The sequence below is a fragment of the Styela clava genome, chromosome 2 (genome assembly GCF_964204865.1).
Source record: "Styela clava chromosome 2, kaStyClav1.hap1.2, whole genome shotgun sequence".
Classification (NCBI taxonomy): domain Eukaryota; kingdom Metazoa; phylum Chordata; class Ascidiacea; order Stolidobranchia; family Styelidae; genus Styela; species Styela clava.
Window position 1 is genome coordinate 722,398 of NC_135251.1, and position 18,576 is coordinate 740,973.

The following is an 18,576-nucleotide window of genomic DNA, read 5'->3' on the forward strand; positions in this document are numbered from 1 at the left end:
CATGTTTGCACAAAAACTGTATTAAAAAAATGGCTGCTCATCAGTTGATTCAAAGAATTATTTCACCGAACTCCGATTTATTAAATTATGTGTCCGGCAACAGTTTCGGATCAAGAGTCCAAAAGGGAGTCCTGCAAAAACTAAAGTAGTAAATCTAATTCCTAATCACATACAAGTGGATCCACGCTGAACGGCATGTTCTAAAGTTTTGGAGAATTTCAAAACCTGAATATTTTAAAATAATCCATTGGCTCTTTTATAGGCAGCTTCGGCACGCTTGCTGGAAGCCACAAGCAAAGCCTTCACTAGCTACCATTGGATGCATCAACTTAAAACGTAAGTCGGACTGTGGCTTTTGGACTCTTTGACGGTAATGCATTTATTCTATTGTTTTCGCTTGTTGTATTTTCATCGCCACATTCGGCCGATGAAATGACCAATGTAACGCGTTAAAAGTAAAAAAAATTTTAGGAGAGCAGGGAGTCACAGATGTTGAGAGTTTGTGGAAATTGCCACTTATTACAGAGTATTAGCAAGATTGTTGCTCAGATGAAAAAGAATTTTATCGATAGTTTGCATATTTTTTTTTTACTCCATTGCACCATCTGACGGATAAGTTTATGCCTCCTCTTCTGACATTGTCAGACTGTAGAAACCTTTCCTGGGACCGTATTGATGTATTTTAACTTTGTTCGGATCCAGTTCTTCGCCGGTCTGCACCGCTGTCACGTATTCGTCTAGAACTTCCGGCTCTGGTTCAGGCTGAGAATAGAATCAACCAATTTTTTTTTTCTTTGGTTCGGCGAATAATCTTTTAGGATGCTTTTTTCACCTCCGCTTTAGACGTGACCTTGTATTTGTAGCACTTGACTATTTGTGGCGCTCCCGTAGTATGTGCACCAAGATGGCGCACAACCCGAACATAGTATGTGTACCAGGTTAGGGTTCAGGTTGTGCGCCATCTTGGTTCACATACTACGGGGGGCACCCTATTTTGGATAGAAACGAATCTTTCGGTGTCGGTATTGCTCACCCAAAAGCAAAGGGAAAAATATTCAACTAATAATCAGATTCAAGGAAGAGTATTATTATGAAGTATTTTCTCACTTGTATTTCGAGGTCCGAGAAAGACAACCAATAAGGAAATACATAAATGATATACTTCCCATTTGGCGTAATTTTACTGATATTACTTGCTTTGTGAACTTGAAGTATCCAAACTAAGCAAAAGCTAGAGTGCCTGGACCTGGACAATATTGTAGTCGAAAGCCAATATTTCATTCATTGTACAACAAACGCTAATGATCTAATAATAAAATTTCACTGAGTTAGGTTCAAAGGTTAGATTAGTTTTCGTCTGACCAAAGTCAGTTTGATTCTATTTGTCTGAAAAAATCTGGCTTAGATCAGATGTAACATTACATTAATATATTTGTGTTAGTGTTTGTTCAAACTATTGAATCACGTAAGAAATATTTCGAGAAGAACTCCAACGTAACCTACCTCATCATATTCCAACTGCGCGCCCTCAGGAGGAGAATCAAAGGTGTATTCTGTGCCCGTCTCTGCGTAAGTGGCGGTGCCTGTAATATAATAAACTTATGAATTGTTTATGTAGCTCAGAGCTACTCAACTGGTGGACCGCTGTTCGAATCCGAACCTTTCGATCATTTAATTTGGACCGCGTCTGCTTGTTTATTTTTGCAGCATCAACATCGTTTTAGTTGATTTTGATACAATTTAAATACGCAGCTATAGAGTATGTCGTACTGGTATCGATGTGCGACATTTGTGTCCATATTTGCGAGCCATTCTTTGCTCTTGTATTTAATTTATTCATTTCATTTGAAGTTTCGTTTATTTAATGAAATAAATTTTCTGTATTGTCCGGACCCCAGTAATTTTGAAGTTTCGTAAACGGACCTTTGGCGAAAATAGTTGAGTAGCCCTGATGTAGCTGATTGAAGTAATGCACAACTAATCACTGCCCCAGATTCCGCTGACTTTGTGTTAATGGCTCTCTATAATCTGCCACTGTTATGTATGAAGCTACTATGGTTTGGAAAGACTGACTTATTTGAGTCATCCGTGAGATAATGGTAGGAAAGTTTGAAGTTGATATTTGCAACTACCAAGCTAACAATGCGAGGCCAAACGCCGCGCCACAAAAAAATGCTGTTTTCATTTATTGTTGGATAGAAGTCCTTGGAAAACTCCGAGTCGCAAAATTTATTCAATTACTGGCAGTGTTTTGGGTTTAAGTCCGAGTCGTCTAATTCAGATGACTAGACTCAATTCTAATTTATGATAAATGATGATTCAAGTATAACTGCAGTCAGTTGGGTAGGACTATTGATTCAAAACATCTGAATAATTAATGTAGGTCTGTAGGTCATATAGGTTGCCGTGTTTGGTCATTAAGTCTTTACACAGACTTTCTCAAATGGAAGGGTTGGAATTTCCACCATGGAGGGCAATTTTGTTATTTGCGTGCAATCACAGAAACATGGCTGTGTATTCTCTGCAGTTTTTCTGATATTGTACTTATACTTAGTATGATCGGAATATATATTCACGATCACATAACATAAACTAATCAAACTGAACAAAATGTCGGGTGCTCCCGAATCGAAGTATGTGTACCAAGATGGCGCACAACCTGAACATAGTATGTGTACCAGGTTAGGGTTATCAGGTTGTGCGGCATTTTGGTGCACATACTTCTGGAGCGGCAAATGTCGAGTGCAACATGCATGTATCACTAGCTAACGATTCTGTATAAATTGAACAATGAACAGAGATTTTACGCATAGTGGGCGAGGAATAGGAATATCCAAAGGAAGGAAGAGTGAAAATATCTTAACCACTACCTTAACCATACTTACCGTTAGAATTGAAATTGACGTCAGATTTATGAATTGACTCGGCATCGCTCAGCATCGGCGATTTCATTCCAGAAGAACCGTTGCTGAATGTGCGACGTCGCATGGGCGGAGGCATCTTCTGTCTGACTTTTTCAATCGCTTGCTGTCGTTCTTCTGTGGTTTGATATTGAGCCAGAAGTATCTGAGACGGAATGAATATTTATTGATCACAGAACAGAGTTTGTATTCTGAGTGTTGAGTGCACAAAGTTTAGTTGGTTTAAACAGGAGTGTGCAACCTTTAATACAGAAGGGCCAAATACAAATAACTGTGTGAGGCCGCGGGCCACACTATCATTTAACATAGACTTACTAATAGTAGTATGATATTCGTTGTTTGCATTGCACAAGTTTGCCGTTAGGCCATTGTAACGTCATAGATAATAGATTGAATTCGAATCTAGGCTTTGAGACGCAAAGGTATTGGAATTACTCTAGGGCAGGGTGGTTCAAGAGAGACAGCTCCCCGGGCCACAAAATTACTTTTGCATTGTTCGCGGGCCACAATAGTGCCAAAAACTTTGCTCGTTTAACTTCGCTAGTTGCCTCAGCAAGCCATAACACTAGTCAATTTAGTGACATTAATGATGCAACAATATGTCAAAAGATTTTTTGGTTAATTTTATGACGAAACAACACAAAATGCAATTTTTTGATTCGTCTCCAAATGCGACGCGGGCCACAGATAATGAAGTGGTGGGCCACATGTGGCCCTCGATCCTGGGTTTGGACCACCCTGCTCTAGGGTCTCCATATTTGAAAAAGCAAAATTCCGGACAGTGCATGACTATTTTCATGACCTCGTAGTAAAAAAATATGCGCACGGTACAAAATAACAATGTTCTGTATTAGCAGTGTGCACAGTACGATTGCAGATGCAGTAAAATTCCGGATTCCGGACATTTGAGCATTTTTTGAATACTTCCCGTGCGCAAAATTTAACCCTAATGTCCGGAATTTTCCGGACGGTATGGCAAACCCAAATTACAAAAACTTGTTCGCGGTCCGCACATCATTTAAAATTGGCACTTCTCAGCGGTCCACACAAATTTTTCCTGCTGGTCGCAATTGGCCCGCGGGCCGCATGATGCACACCCTTGATTTAAATACATAAATAGTAAATGAAATTCACATTGGTTCAGCTACATTATGTTGAAGAAAATTTCCTCAAAGCAAAGTGATGTCCACTCACTCAGAAACGAAGTGAAGAAGGCCCAATACTGAGCAAAGCAACGCGAATTCACTTATAAGTAAATAGGATAATTGCCAGACCCCACTAAAATAACAGGGGGTACTGAAGATTTATAGAATTTCGATGGTGGTGGTGGTATCGTAAAGGCACCAAGTTCACTAAAAAAATTGACGGACAAGCGTGACGATATGAAGTGTTTCCATACGTCATAAAAAGTACACCCTCCCCCCCCCCCCCCAAAAAAAAAAAAAACGACAGCTGGAATCTAAAACAATTCATACCTACACGTTGTGTCTATACATAAAGCAAACGATTATAGATTGAATACCTGTGGAATATGAGCGATGATGTCGGAATGCGTTCGGAGTTCGGATGAGATCGAATGATCCGTGATCACAAAGATCGTTGGAATCCCAAGATCGACAATTTTACGTAGTCCTGAAGAATAAGAGAAAAAGAATTAGCACATTTGCATCGTTTAAAGTCAGTGACTGGGTACAGACTCAGACTCGAGAAGCAGGAATACCACCCAACTAAAGCATAGTTGGTCAAGTCAGTGGGTTGTGGGTTACCTTTTTGTTCTTTCTTGTTGCTCAAGCAAGTTAATATGAGTATGATCCGGCCCAACTTACCACTAATAGCGATGATTAGACTTTTTATGTATTGATAACTAAAAATGACAATGTTATAAGACGTTTCCCGCCTTTTTTAACGGGGGTTTGTACAAGTACCCGCCGATATAGGAATTTGGGACCTCCTGAAGTGTGTGTACCAAAATGGCGCACAACCTGAACCTAGTATGTGTACCAGGTTAGGGTTCAGGTTATGCGACATCTTGGTGCACATACTCCAGGAGCACCAGAACCAGGGATTTGAACAAGTACACGCCGATATAAGAATTTTGGTGAAACGAATTCTTTCCGGTTTCGCATTACTTACCGAATTGTCCGTGGGAATGGAATTTTAATCAAAATATGACATGCCAGAATTGTGAATGTTGAGTAATGGATGAACCAATTCGACTAGTCACTTACTTACTACCACAAACACATATTAGTAGCATTAGGCCAGCGGTTCTCAACTTTATTTTTTCGTGGCTTATTTTAGTTGCACAAAAATTCTGTCGCCCATTACCTTTCTCATGCAGGGTAAAACTACATGAAGAACAAAACAAAAATTCTTCTCGTAGAGAAAGACACTGCCTGTTTAATAATTAAAATGAAAGTTGCCACTCAGTAGCAAACACAACATCATCATTCCTTGCCACTACAATCCAAGATTAACTAATTGATCAATACCTCTAGCGATTTTTAATGAGTTTGTTGCCCATCTGAAAATGCCTCTGTGGGCCAAATGTGGGCAATGGCTCGCTGCTTGAGAGCCGGGGCATTAGACTACACTGCTAAACATTTAAAACACATACCTTCGTTAAGGCAATACATGCACCAATCGTGTGTCATATATGTCGCGCTGAATACAACGATAAGTCTTCTGCATTTGTGTAGGTTGGCTTGCAGCTTGTCGTTGTAATCTGAAAAAAAAAGTGATTTAATCAATGATTTTGTCAGAAGCCGACCAGGTAACTTATTTTGGCGCTCCAGAGGTATGTGTATCAATATGGAGGTAACTAAGTTTGTTTGCCTACTTTACATCAAGTTGTGTAAAGGGAATGAAACCTATGGACAGGGGGTATATTCACGTGGCTAACACAGACAGTCCCGAACTCGTAATAGAACAAAAAATAAGAAAAACCGGAATAAAATTATGGCCTAACCCTAACCTGGTACACATACTACGTGAGTATCCTTAATTGGTCTCAGTGCGCCCCGCACTAATTTCATGCATTTTAAAACCACGTATAATTTTTACGATATAATGCTTTGATTTGCTACATGCGAAGTTCTCAAAGCAAAGTTACTTTAATCGTAATTTTGTCTTTATAGGTCACAAATGTAAAGATGAATTCTTTTTCAATTACTGTTATTAAACTCTAATTATCAATTATTATCTATTTCTCTACTTAGACGAGACCCGCACAGTGACGTTTCGCACAGATCTCAGCAATATTTATGGCCTGCCATGACCAGAAGACGGCTTGATCAATAAGTTATTCGCAAATATTTCATTTAGCGTCAGTCATTCCAGTCAAGTTTCTAATTAAAGGGCCAAGAAAAAGTGTGTTTACAAACTATTTTAATTTTTCAGTTTTTAAGGGAATTTGCCCTAAAAGATATACAGAAGAGCTTCTTATACATTTCTACGGTGCATTACGCACACTCACTTATAAGTGAAAAACACTCATTTCTAGAGGTCTTTCACACCCCTGACATTCAAACATTATTACATTAGATACATTTATATTTTTACAAAATACACGTGGTCTTTGAAAATCGTTCGTACCTAGTTGCGGAAGTAGGTTCTTGTCGTCCACAAACAAATTGTAACCGCACTTTCTCTTCAGAACTTCTCGAACGAAATCTTCGACAAATCTGCGATCAGTTTCAGAAACTCCAGTGGATACGTAGGCGTCGTATATTTTGCCATCTAAGAGATATAATGGCATATGTTAGCAGGTAATTCGCCCTAAACAAGGCTCTTTTTAACCATTACTGGGAGCAGCAGGAGACACTGTATTTGGTTTTTGGGCGCTCCAGAAGTATGTGTACCAATATCGAGGCAACTAATTATGTTCGCCTACTTTACATCAAGTTGTGTAAAGTGGACGGGAACCTATGGGCAGGGGGTATATTAACTTGGCTAACACACAGAGCCTCGAACTCGAAATAGGACTAAAATTTGAAAAATTGGAATAAAATTACGGCCTAACCCTAACCTGGTACACGTACTGCAAGAGTATCGGTTTTTGAACGTGGAATCAACAACTGCGACGCCAAAATTCTGATCACTAAATTTGGGATGAGTTTTATTATTGATATTTTTAACGAGGCATAATCACACTAATAATTTGAACCAAGCTATGAGAAGCTCCTGGTACAAAAGAGACTGGTATTTTTGGTAAGACCAGCATTTGTTTGTTTCTGTATTGCCGATCCGATTTATTACGCTTGATTTTGTTTTTAAAATTATTGATAGAGATTTTTCAGTAGTTTTTTTTCCCAATATTTTACAAATGCAAAAAATAAAAAATTTTCAATAAAATGGCCGATTTATGAATATATATGATAGCAATTCTTTTTTCCACATTGTTTGCCATAACCTTCATTCTCGTTTTCTGAGAATACGTCATTCGTCTATATTGGTATCACGGATAAAAATCTAGAGTTTGAAATGCTACGTCAATCTGAACGATTTTAATTCGTTAATTACAAAGCACATTTCATATGGTGTCAGATGCCTTGGATAAATGGTGATCTGAGACCAGGGCGAGCCAAGGACAGTCACGGGGTGCTGCCGTAGTATTCGTACCAAGATGGCGCACAGCCTGAACATAGTATGTTTACCAGGTTAGAGTTAGCAGGTTGTGCGCCATCTTGGTACGAATACTCCGGGAGTGCCGTCACGGGTAACCCTAGCGCCAAGTCGGATCCGAGTCCAAGGTCGAGTCAATTAAGTCTTACTGGCGGTTAATCGAGCATGTGGTATTCTATTTAGATAACCCAAATTCAATTTTCAGCATTTGATTAATTGTGACTGAAGTAAATGACTCAAAAGTACACGAAACCGGTATGAAGGCTCGGTATAAAGATCTACCTCTCCCATCATTCGCATGACATGTGTCTCGGAAGCACAGTCCAATCGTTGTTCTATGTTTACGAAAGCAGCATAGTGACGTGACAATGAGTACAGCAAGGATAATGCAGACGACGACACCAACAGCAGCGTTGCCTTGATGCGTCACATGCTCTTTGCCTAAAAAAGAAAATGAAAAGACTAAATGCTTGGAATAGATTGGGTTTTTATTAAAGGGCTGCATGAAACGAGAGGCCTATGAATCGTTTTGTTGTTGTTATGCGGAAAAGAATTTCATTATTTTCGGAGTCCTGTCATTTTATGATTTAAATGGTAGTTTATTTATCGTTGTGATTTATTTTTAAAAACGTAGCAAATGAACATATACCACAGTGGAAACAACAGGGGTATTGAGACTTCTGCTTGAACTGAGACACTGTAATTACTCGTTTTTCTGCAATTTACGTATTATTTGCAAATGGAATTCAAACAAGAAGCGAGAAGAAGTAAGGATCAAACTTTGACGGAATAAGAAGGCAATGGGCAAAGTTGTGTATAACTAAGCAACTGTTCCTGTTCTGCGTTAAATACCCGACTTGGTGCTTCAGATGTGTGTGTACCAATATGGAGGTAACTAATTTTGTTCGCCAACTTTACATCAAGTTGTGTATAAAGACTGAAACTTATGGTCAGGGAGTATATTCACTTGGCTAACAGAGACAGTCCCCGAAACTCGTAATAGAACTGAAATAAAGTAAATTGGAATATAAATATGGCCTAACTCTATCTTGCTGCACAGACTATGGGAGTACCCCCAATTTATTACAGTTTCAGCCGGTGATGTGTTCATAGTCAATTCTAACGCTTTAAACACAATCGTGCTAAAAAAATATTTCGGTTCCCCATCAAGAAATGAGTTACAGACACTACAATACCTGTAATAAGTATTTGAATCAAACGTTCGTCTACGCTGCAATAGTATGAAGCGGAGTCATGTTTGCTGTAGTTTCTAATCATTAGCAGATTTCCCAGGATATAAATGTGTGGCGATGAAAGCATCTCTTCGCAGGAGTCGTCGAGCCATATCTAAACAAATAAGGCATACCAATTGTTTTTTTCTGTCATTTGCAAATGACGCTTTTCACGTCTTCTGCTTCAAAAAAGAAAACTGACTATTATCAACTGAAATCTAAGGAGTTACTAAAAACACTTTAAAAATACGTCCATGGAATGTAAATATCCAATATCAAAAATGTAAATACCCAAAATAGGGCGGGCAAAATCAAATCTTAGAAAGAACCACTTCTCTTGATCGTATGGATAAAATCAGTGGCACGAATGAAACCCTTTCAATGAACGGCGGCAAGAAGTCTAAACGAAGAAAGCCCTATTACATTTCTGGAATATTCCAAACACATTCAGTATCTCAGAATATTCCAGCGGTTTCTTTCTCTCATCCACTCACTTGCTTTTGAGTGGGCGCGTCACTCATATGTAATATAGTTTCAGTAAGTCTCAGAGTTTCAATGGTCGCTCGTAACTTTACCTCGACATGAGTGTCATTTACTCCTGAGTGAGTGTTCTAAATGCACCATATAGTTTCAGCAGCGATTGGCATTTCAGCGATGTGTGTCTTCATTCTGAATCACTGTGCACGGCCCTTTTAATAATTTTTTCGCGAAAAACTACCGTTCTGCTTCTCGGCAATAAATCGAGGGATTGTGAAACCAATCGATTACATAAGGTAATAAATTCAATATCGCGCTGAGGCGAATATTTGATTTGTATTTCTGCGTTGCCCAGCACCGACTCTTATTATAGAGTTTGGTTATCGTAGCCGTATTTCAAAATCCCGGACAAATAAAAAATCTCTTCGACTAAAAATCGCAATGACGGAAAGTTATCGTCACCATTGCTACAATCCTTGCATTATAATCGTACTAACCCGTCGGCACAAAAGCATAAAAGAAGGATAAGAGTAGATAGTCCAAAGTAGTTGCTTAGTCAAGTCCATGCTTCCAAAAACAAATAACTGTCTAACTAATCCCATACCCGACATGGAATGGTAACCGGACGAGAGACCGTGGTTCGCTATATGGTTAAGCCGTCTGATCGCCTTTGCAAATAATATCAAATATCTGATGATGAATCCGGGCCAAAGTAAATTTCGGTTCCTTAGCTGGTTTAGCTAAGAATCTGAGACAAAAGAGACAGATTTGCATATCTCAAAATTTTTAATAACTTCTGAGATGGGTACTCTCGAAGTATGTAAACCAAGATGGCGGACACCAGAACGTGGTGTGTGTACCAGGTTAGGGTTAGGCCATAATTTCAGGGCTTACTCCTAACCTGTTGCACATACTACGTCACGGTGTCCGCCATCTTGGATCCCTTCATACGTGAGTGCCCACGAATGACCTCCTTACTCGACTGTATTCGAGGTTTAGGGATTTCTACGCAACACTAGTTACATGTATAACATTCTCATCCGGATGTAAATAGTGTTGCTTATTTACCTAACGCACACTTCTTGACATATTTTTCCAGACAGACATGAATACCAGCTAAAATGTTCCGCTGTGTCCTCGGCTTGATAGTAAAAATTCGCCACACTACAGTACTAACCGGTAATTAAATAGAAAAGATTTACCCACGTAAACCATGGCGAATGCGGAATTGCTCAGGTAACCCAAGGTCCTTACGGCCTTTTTTGCTAAGTATGCGTTCAGAACGAGTATCTAGTCCAGTGGTTCTCAACCTTTTACTGACCGCGTACCATATTACTGTTTTTTACTCTGGCCGCGTACCACCGAAAAAAAATCTTTTTGGCGTGGGGAACAATGGCACAAGACACGTTCTATGGGAGCATTTATTAATGTGACACTACATTTTCTGTGATCTAATTCGCAAGACGGACGAAAACATGCCCATCTCGATTCGTTCGTGAACAATAGCAGGCGAAGGCGATCTTTAAAGACTGGGCTGGTCCATAGAACGTTTCTCCGATCCTTGACCCCAGACAAATATTTCCTATACTTTACTATTGCAAAAAAATTTATACTTATTTTGAGAATGTTTTGATGTGTTGGCGCTTATAAGCTTATTTACGTGTTTAAAACCCTCACTTTCATTAAAATAAATCAATCACGTGACGCTTACAGGCACTGATAGTTTAGATTAGTCTATCGCAGCATTTGCAAGACTCATTTTTGATTACAGCAACTAAATTAATGCTTCTTTAAAGACATAATGACAATCAAGATATTTAATTCACAAATATTTTTTTCGAAACACTACTGAAAACTGAAAATAACCCCCAAATCTACAAAAACGAGGCAATGTTTACTTTACAACAATACTTAAATATCTGCCTGGAGGACAGAAGTGTCTGAACAGCTGCAGAAATTGCAATTGTTACATCATTGTTGACTTTCTGTTGATTGATTATGGTTATTGAAATAAACAAGGTAATTGATGTCCGGGAAAAGATGCATAAAGGCCGTACAGCGAATACATACAGTATGGAAGATGAAGCGTTGTCGGCATATTTTAGCCAACTCAAAAGTTTAATTGTTGCAATAATTCAAAACTGCTCGCGTACCACTTGAACATGTTCGGCGTACCACAGGTTGAGAATCACTGATCTAGTCATTTCCGCAGCGTGCGACAATGTCTCTGAAAGCAAATATATGAAGAGTATGATTACTGGACTGGCCCAACGTCGGTAACCGATAATGATAAATAACGGTTTCTTATGGATTCGTCTGTTGAATCTGTGCCTTTAAAACGATTGTGTAGTTAACTGAGCATTTTCTTACTATAGCACTAATATTGTAATAATAACTACGGATAGTAGGATAATTGTACTATTGCATACTCGTACAGTTGATTATGGCTTCCACCGTCATTTAAGACCTTGCAAGTAGAAAAATACTTGGTAAAACCATTTACATTGCCGACTGATAACAACCAATCGCTTGCCATGCGATTAAGCTGTTTTGCTTTTTTCCCTTTTTTCGCAAAAAAATTAAATCTCAAAAAATCGAATCAGACGAATGAATTACCTATAAATTGTTAAAAAATACGATTTCTTCCGAGACTGCGTAAAACTGACCAGAAAAGTTTTGATAAAATTGGCCAAATTCTCCATTGTTTCATTTATTCGAGAAGCCGTTTTATATTTGATGATCAAAATACAGTTCCAGTCACATCCAACTGTACAGTGTGACTGGATAAAGTGTTCCCCTTAGTCATAAAAAGTGTTTCCATGATTTAAAATGAAACAGCAAAATGTTCGGCCCAATATCAGGTCTCCTTATACGCGCAATCATAAATTGACGTTATAGCAAATATAATGTGGCAGCTAATAATCTGGTTTTGTTTGCTCTGGGCAAATAACTGTTTCATTACTCAGCCAATGAGTGTTTGATCAAATATATACACACATCCGCGCAAGGCCAAATGACATCCAGACGCACGTTTCACTATGGCCCGTTTGCAACTGGTTCGGAGAAGCTAATTTTATCTCGATTTATCGGCATCATTAAAAACACGAAAATTTACGAGCATTTCACGGTATAGTGGCGCATTACGTGCACTCACTCATGTGCAAAAGAGACCCATCTCGGAGGTTACTGGGGTACTCCCGAAGTATGTGAACCAAGAAGGCGGACACCGGAACGTAGTATGTGTACCAGGTTATGGATTGGCCATAATTTCAGGTACAAATACTACGGGAGTCTCTTGGATAGTCCCAAAACTTGTAGTCGATCTAAAATAAGGAAAATTGGAATAAAACATGCCCTATGTAATAAAAACCCTAACCTGGCACACATACTACGTTCCAATGTCGGCCATCTTGGTTCACATACTACGGGAATCCCGATTCGGGTCCAAAGTCAAGTCGATAACTGAGTTAAGTATCACTGACGATTAGTTGAGTCTGAGTCCGCGTGACTTCGAGATTTTGACAAATGGTGACTCGAGACCTGAGGCTTCCTAAAACTACTTAAAATATCTTAGGAAAGAAAATTTTATATATTTACCACTCCAGAAGAGTTGGTGCATGGACATGTTATATTGACGTCATCTCCATACGTCACTTCTTCTGACTTTGATGACGTTGCATTGTGACAATCAATAATGCTTCGTATACTTCGATCTTAAAACAAGTTCCGCAATATTGAAACTATTAAAATGAACAAAAATACAGCATGGAAAGTCTTTTTATTTTCAAGAGTGGAATTCTATACATTAGCGGTTACCAAAGGGTGCGCTGCGGCGCCCTGGACCTAGTGTACCGCAATAAATTGCCAAATGCGCAGCTGAAATTTAAAAGAATTGTATTTAACATAACTAAAATAAGATTAAATATATTATATATAGTCTTTATCATTAATGTTATATTGTTTCCCTTTTTCTAAATGCTGTGTATATGAATCAATGAATTCATTTTAACTTTCTATGTCATCTACTCTCCGTTACGTTGTGTCTGTGCCTTCATTGCTACCTAACGGGTTTGCAGTTCATTCAATTGCTAAACCGAGTTTGGCGAACATGAGTGATTTATTTAGCATTTCAAAGAAAAATCAAGCAGAGATGAGAAAGAAGATCTTACTTTTTGCTTTTATTCTTTAGGCTTACATGTTTACAAACAAATGCATAAAATACACATGAACGTTCAAGCAGCATATTTTTTCCGTCCGCTGTGAGTTTTTTTCCTGATAATTTGGCGACGCACGAACAACGAGTTTGGGACCGCTGCCGTACACCAACGCTATTTTTTCAAATTGCTTTGACTTGCTACAAGACTCCCGTTACTCGGTAATCGTTAATTGTAATTCGACGCAGTTAATCTATATAGTCCCAGTGGAGTAGCATCCACTCCCGCAACCCCCGCGGTTGCGGGAGGGCCCACAGCGCAAAGGGGCCCAGGCAGTTAGAATTTAAAAATTTAAGCCGCAAACCAAAAGCTGCAGTGCAAAACAAGTAATGCACATGTTATAACGTTAATGTTAGTTCTGCTCAAATCGTTTTGTTACCTAACAATGCCAGGAAGTCGTCGATTTTCGGCGTCTTGTGGTTTGATCGCACTGGAAAAATAACACAGGCTGTCAGAATGATGTCGAAAGCAAAACTTCTCAGCACAGAAACGCAGAAAAGGGCAGACGAGGAAGAACGTATGAAAAAAATGAAAGCAATCAAAATAAACGGCAAATTTTAGGTTACCATTGCCTTTTTATAGCGACATGTTATGATTTTTGACGAAATAAAAGAAAAGCGTTGTTTTACCTTATGTCCGAGAGTTTTTAGGGTCATATCCACGAAATATTTTTGCGGGAGGGGGGGGGGGGGGGGCACGAGAGTCTTGCTACGCCACTGTATAGTCCTATTATTTATTGCCATTTCGGGGATTTCCCATAGAGACCCTCATAGAGACCCTCAGAGATGGGTCTCTTACTTTTGAGTGAGCGCACGTAATGCGCTACTATGGTTATATTTGATTTCCTTGGTTCTTGACATTTCAGCGGTTTGTGTAACTTCGCTTTTCGATGAGTCTCTTTACCTCTGATTGAGCGCGCATACACCATAAATTTATATAGTTTTAGTAGATTGTGGCATTTTATCTCCGCCTGTGACTTTGTACAGAGATGAGTCTTCTTCACTTCTGAGTGAGTGCTTTGCTTTGCATGACATTGCTTTGAGAAAATTAACTTGAAAATTAACAAATAGAACAAAAATCCTTCATGTTTATCAACACATATAATATCCAATAAAATTAAATATTGGTTAGAACTGTCACTCGTATTCTACAGACCGTTATAACCGACCGTAATAAAATTTCACAGTGAACATTGATAATACATAAATAAACCACGCTATTTGGTATATATGACCAACATGTAATAAATTTCGCATGCTGAGATGATTTCACACACAGTAATAACATAAAACCTGAATGTTGTTCCATGAAATTTTTAACTTTTATACGATGCCTTTTCAGCCATTTAACACCAAATAAGCCTTAAGAAAAGCAACAACTGAGATGGAGGGGCCACTAGGGGGCCAAAGACTGGGATCTATCGCCATCGCCTACTCAACTTATTACACCCAAAGTTAGATGATGAGAATGGGCCCGAGATCCCAATAGGTCCAAAGCTCTTGCTAATTCTGCTCACCTGAGGACTTAACAAACTGTTGTACTATTGCTTCCCTGTTATTGGCTCCCAGGTACAACGGATTCAAATCTTGCTGGTCTGTTAAGAATACAAATGTATAGTTTATTGACAGAAATATGGTTACGATTCCACAACGAAACAGTTTGTGCAACATTTTGCCCAAATTCCCAGTAATCGAGGACGCTTTGCATATAAGTTGTGTTTTCTTTCGAATAGATTACAAATAACTTGTATTCTGTTTTTCGCTGGGGTCACCCTGTATTTAAAATCTATTTCGTATATTTTTTAAACGCCGTTTGTCTTTATTTTATTCCGAACAAGGTTATTTAGTGAGTATTTACTTGGTGAGCTCAACGCTTCAACCACAGGCAATTGTCGGAATTTCGATACTAAATATAGTGCTGAATTCTTTGTCTGTTCAGGTAAATAAATATTGGATGGCGGACACCGAAACGTAGTATGTGTACCAGGTTAGGGTTAGGCCATACTTTTAATCCAATTTTCCTTATTTTATTTCTATTACGAGTTCGGGGCCTGGCCAAGTGACTCCCGCAGTATTTGTATCTGAAATTATTGCCTTACCCTAACCCGCTACACATACTACGTTTCGGTGTCCGCCATCTTGGTACGTATACTTCAGGAGCGCCCAAAGCTATACCCACAGGTCACAATTACAATCCTCTTCTAGAAAAATGTTTTTGTAACTCGAAGATAATAAAATCCTATTCTAAGAGAGTAAATTCCCCGTTCACGTTGTCACTTTAATTTATATTTGCTTTCACCGCGCAACTGGACATATGTCATGACGGTTTCGATTTTTGAGCGATCGATGCCGAATATTAGAAGTGATACAAGGGTTTGCGATACTAGAAAGCTTTATTTATTTGTCGTATTTATTATATTCTCTATTCAAGTATTCCGGAAGCTTAATATGTTGAAATCTCAGGTTAAAGAATTCTGGTTACACCCCACGCCGCCATCTAACTCAGAATGAAATAAACTGGGAAAAGTCTGACAGGAAAGATGGCAGTCCTTCCAAATATATAGAAGTTCACGTAATAGTGGATGTTTGCTTATACAGAGCCTCGTTAAGAATAAAAGGCCTACACAAAGCTTTGAATAAAATGCTTTTTTTTTAGGTAATTTTATCTTATTTTCTTGTTATGAGGCGTCTCGTATACCTCTAAACAAGAATCCGTATAAACTTCCACTACTGTGTAAAGCTCATAACCTAAAGAATTATTTAGTTTTGATATTTTATACTCGAATTACTCTGAAATTAGCAATTTTCATGAGATTAAAATCAAGATTTCTCGCCTTCGTCATCAATTCAGAGCAGACCAACACATTGGCCATTTGTTGCGACGTGTCAATTACACCATACTCTCGACACATTGTAAATTCTTTTATTATGAGGTAGGCAGGTGACAGCATTGTGACGACATTTAGCCAAAGGGGAAGGAATTTTCACAACTTTACGCGCGATATTGCTCAACAAACAAGTCTTTAAAATTAACGAATTCCTGGATTTCAATAAAAATGCCAGCTCAGTTGCCATCATGGTCAAATATGGCTCAGCAAGTAAAGCTTAATAAAGATGGACTAACTCTCGTAGTATGTGTACCAGGTTGGCGTTAAGTCATACTTTTATTCTTATTTTCCTTATTTTAGTTCTATTACGAGTTCGGAGACTGTCTGTGTTTGCCAAGTGAATGTACCCCCTGCTCATAGTAATCAGTCCCTTTACACAATTTGATGTAAACTAGGCGAACAAAATTAGTTACCGCCATATTGGTACACATACTTCTGAAGCGCCGGCTAAACTATGTTGACGTCGGCATTTTAAGATTTTGGGTTCAATCTTCAAACCCATAAACTCTTCTTGTGTGTAAAAAAATAAATTGGGTGGACATGGGTTAAAATTCAATGACCCCCACTTCACCAAGGCTGTAAAAATTGGGGTTGAAATTACATACCATTACATACCATGTAATAAATAGGGTAAGAGTAGGTTGAAATTGCATATCCATCACTTCACAAACTGGGTTTTTGAACCGATAGATATTCAGGTATTTTCAAAATATAAGTGATCATTGCGCATCGGCTATCTGTACATGGATCTGCTCAAAAATTTAAATTACGATGAAATATAAAATTTGTGCAAACCTTGCGAGTGAAGTGATTCAAGTTGGCAGACGACAAATATCTTCTGTGTGACGTAAATAATGAATATTCCACATAAAGTCTTTTGTAATTTCCCGATCATTTTATTTAGGATTCAATAATATACCTGAAATCATAAGGATACTACCTCAACAGTACGATATGTCTCATACAGTTTGTGAGCACCTGTCTCTACAGTCTACAGTCTCTACAATTCCTTCTCACGAACGGATTGATTTTTTGATTATTTTTTTTGGTGGGGGGGGGGGGGGGGGGGTGCATTTTATTTGCGTAATCGTCATGTTAATAATATAATATATTATCATCGCTAAATATATATAACAACATTATAGATAAGAGTGTAGTGAGGGAAAAATATAGAGTATTGGACTGGAATATAACTCGCTTCAAATTAAGAAATCAATTTATCAAATTGACATGTTAAATTTTGAAAGTGACAACATTACGGCTTGAAATTTAAAATTTCAATGAAATACTTTGATCGTTATCCACACAAAGTGAACCGGTTGACCGTCGTTCAGGTAATGGTCGTATTAAAAACAGTGGCTAATATCACATCATACGCGTATAAGGTCACATCATATCACATCATACATACGCGTATAAGGTCACATATACATGTGGTTGTTATATGAAAAGACATTTTCGAATCTTGCTTTCCAACCTTGGAATCAGAAATAAATAATAACGACTCCGTGCATACATCTGAGCACACTGACCAATAGCGCAAAATCCTTTAAGTTACATGCATGAATAGCAATGCCTTCGCCATGTTATGATAAGAAGGTAGAATTTTCGAATCCCGCTTTCGAGTATTAACCGCCACCAATAAGTCCATATACGAGCAACATCCAAAATCTATATCTCTATTCTATATTGTGCTAATGATTGGGTTTCTGACAGACTAACTACTTATCCTTCTTCTGTTCTTTTGTGCCGGCGGAAACGTTTCGTCTGATCAAGTTTAGACTTCTTCAGACATACATAATTCAACTCTATTCTTTGTGTTGAGAATTGATTCTCAAAAAGCAAATTTATCATAAAATATGAAGACGTTTCTGATGAGCAAGATCTTTTCTGATTTTACGTCTACAACTATAATATCTAACTCACTGTGCGTTCTCAAAACTAATCTGCCAGCGCTGAATTTAAGCTCAAACTTTTAATACAAATAGGCTGTTTTGCTAATCCACAAAAACATATATTTCGCCGCAAGGCTTCAAATTACTACGCGTTGAATAGTGTTCCCTTTGGTGAAACACAATTTTCAAGTAGAAAAAGCTTATCGCAAACATTCCACAAATTTAGGAACAATCAAATAATCGTAACTTCCAAATTTCACAGGTATAAGATCTTCATACGCAAGGTTCTTTTAGTATAAAACCTGTCAGGGTAAGATATGACGGTGA

At 38.3% G+C, this 18,576-nt stretch overlaps 1 protein-coding gene across 1 annotated transcript; it reads right to left on the reverse strand.

The window, feature by feature from the left end:
• Positions 1 to 465: 465 nt before the first annotated feature.
• On the reverse strand, positions 466 to 17,278 carry LOC120335817 (uncharacterized). The gene is made up of 11 exons (XM_078109840.1): positions 17,150 to 17,278; positions 14,984 to 15,061; positions 12,851 to 12,966; positions 8,741 to 8,891; positions 7,827 to 7,985; positions 6,516 to 6,659; positions 5,539 to 5,646; positions 4,444 to 4,553; positions 2,886 to 3,066; positions 1,504 to 1,583; positions 466 to 762 (listed from the first exon to the last, which is right to left on the reverse strand). Exons 1-11 carry the CDS (start codon positions 17,247 to 17,249, stop codon positions 619 to 621), a joined length of 1,371 nt encoding a protein of 456 aa, XP_077965966.1. The 5' UTR covers positions 17,250 to 17,278; the 3' UTR covers positions 466 to 618.
• Between the last annotated feature and the right edge of the window lie 1,298 nt (positions 17,279 to 18,576).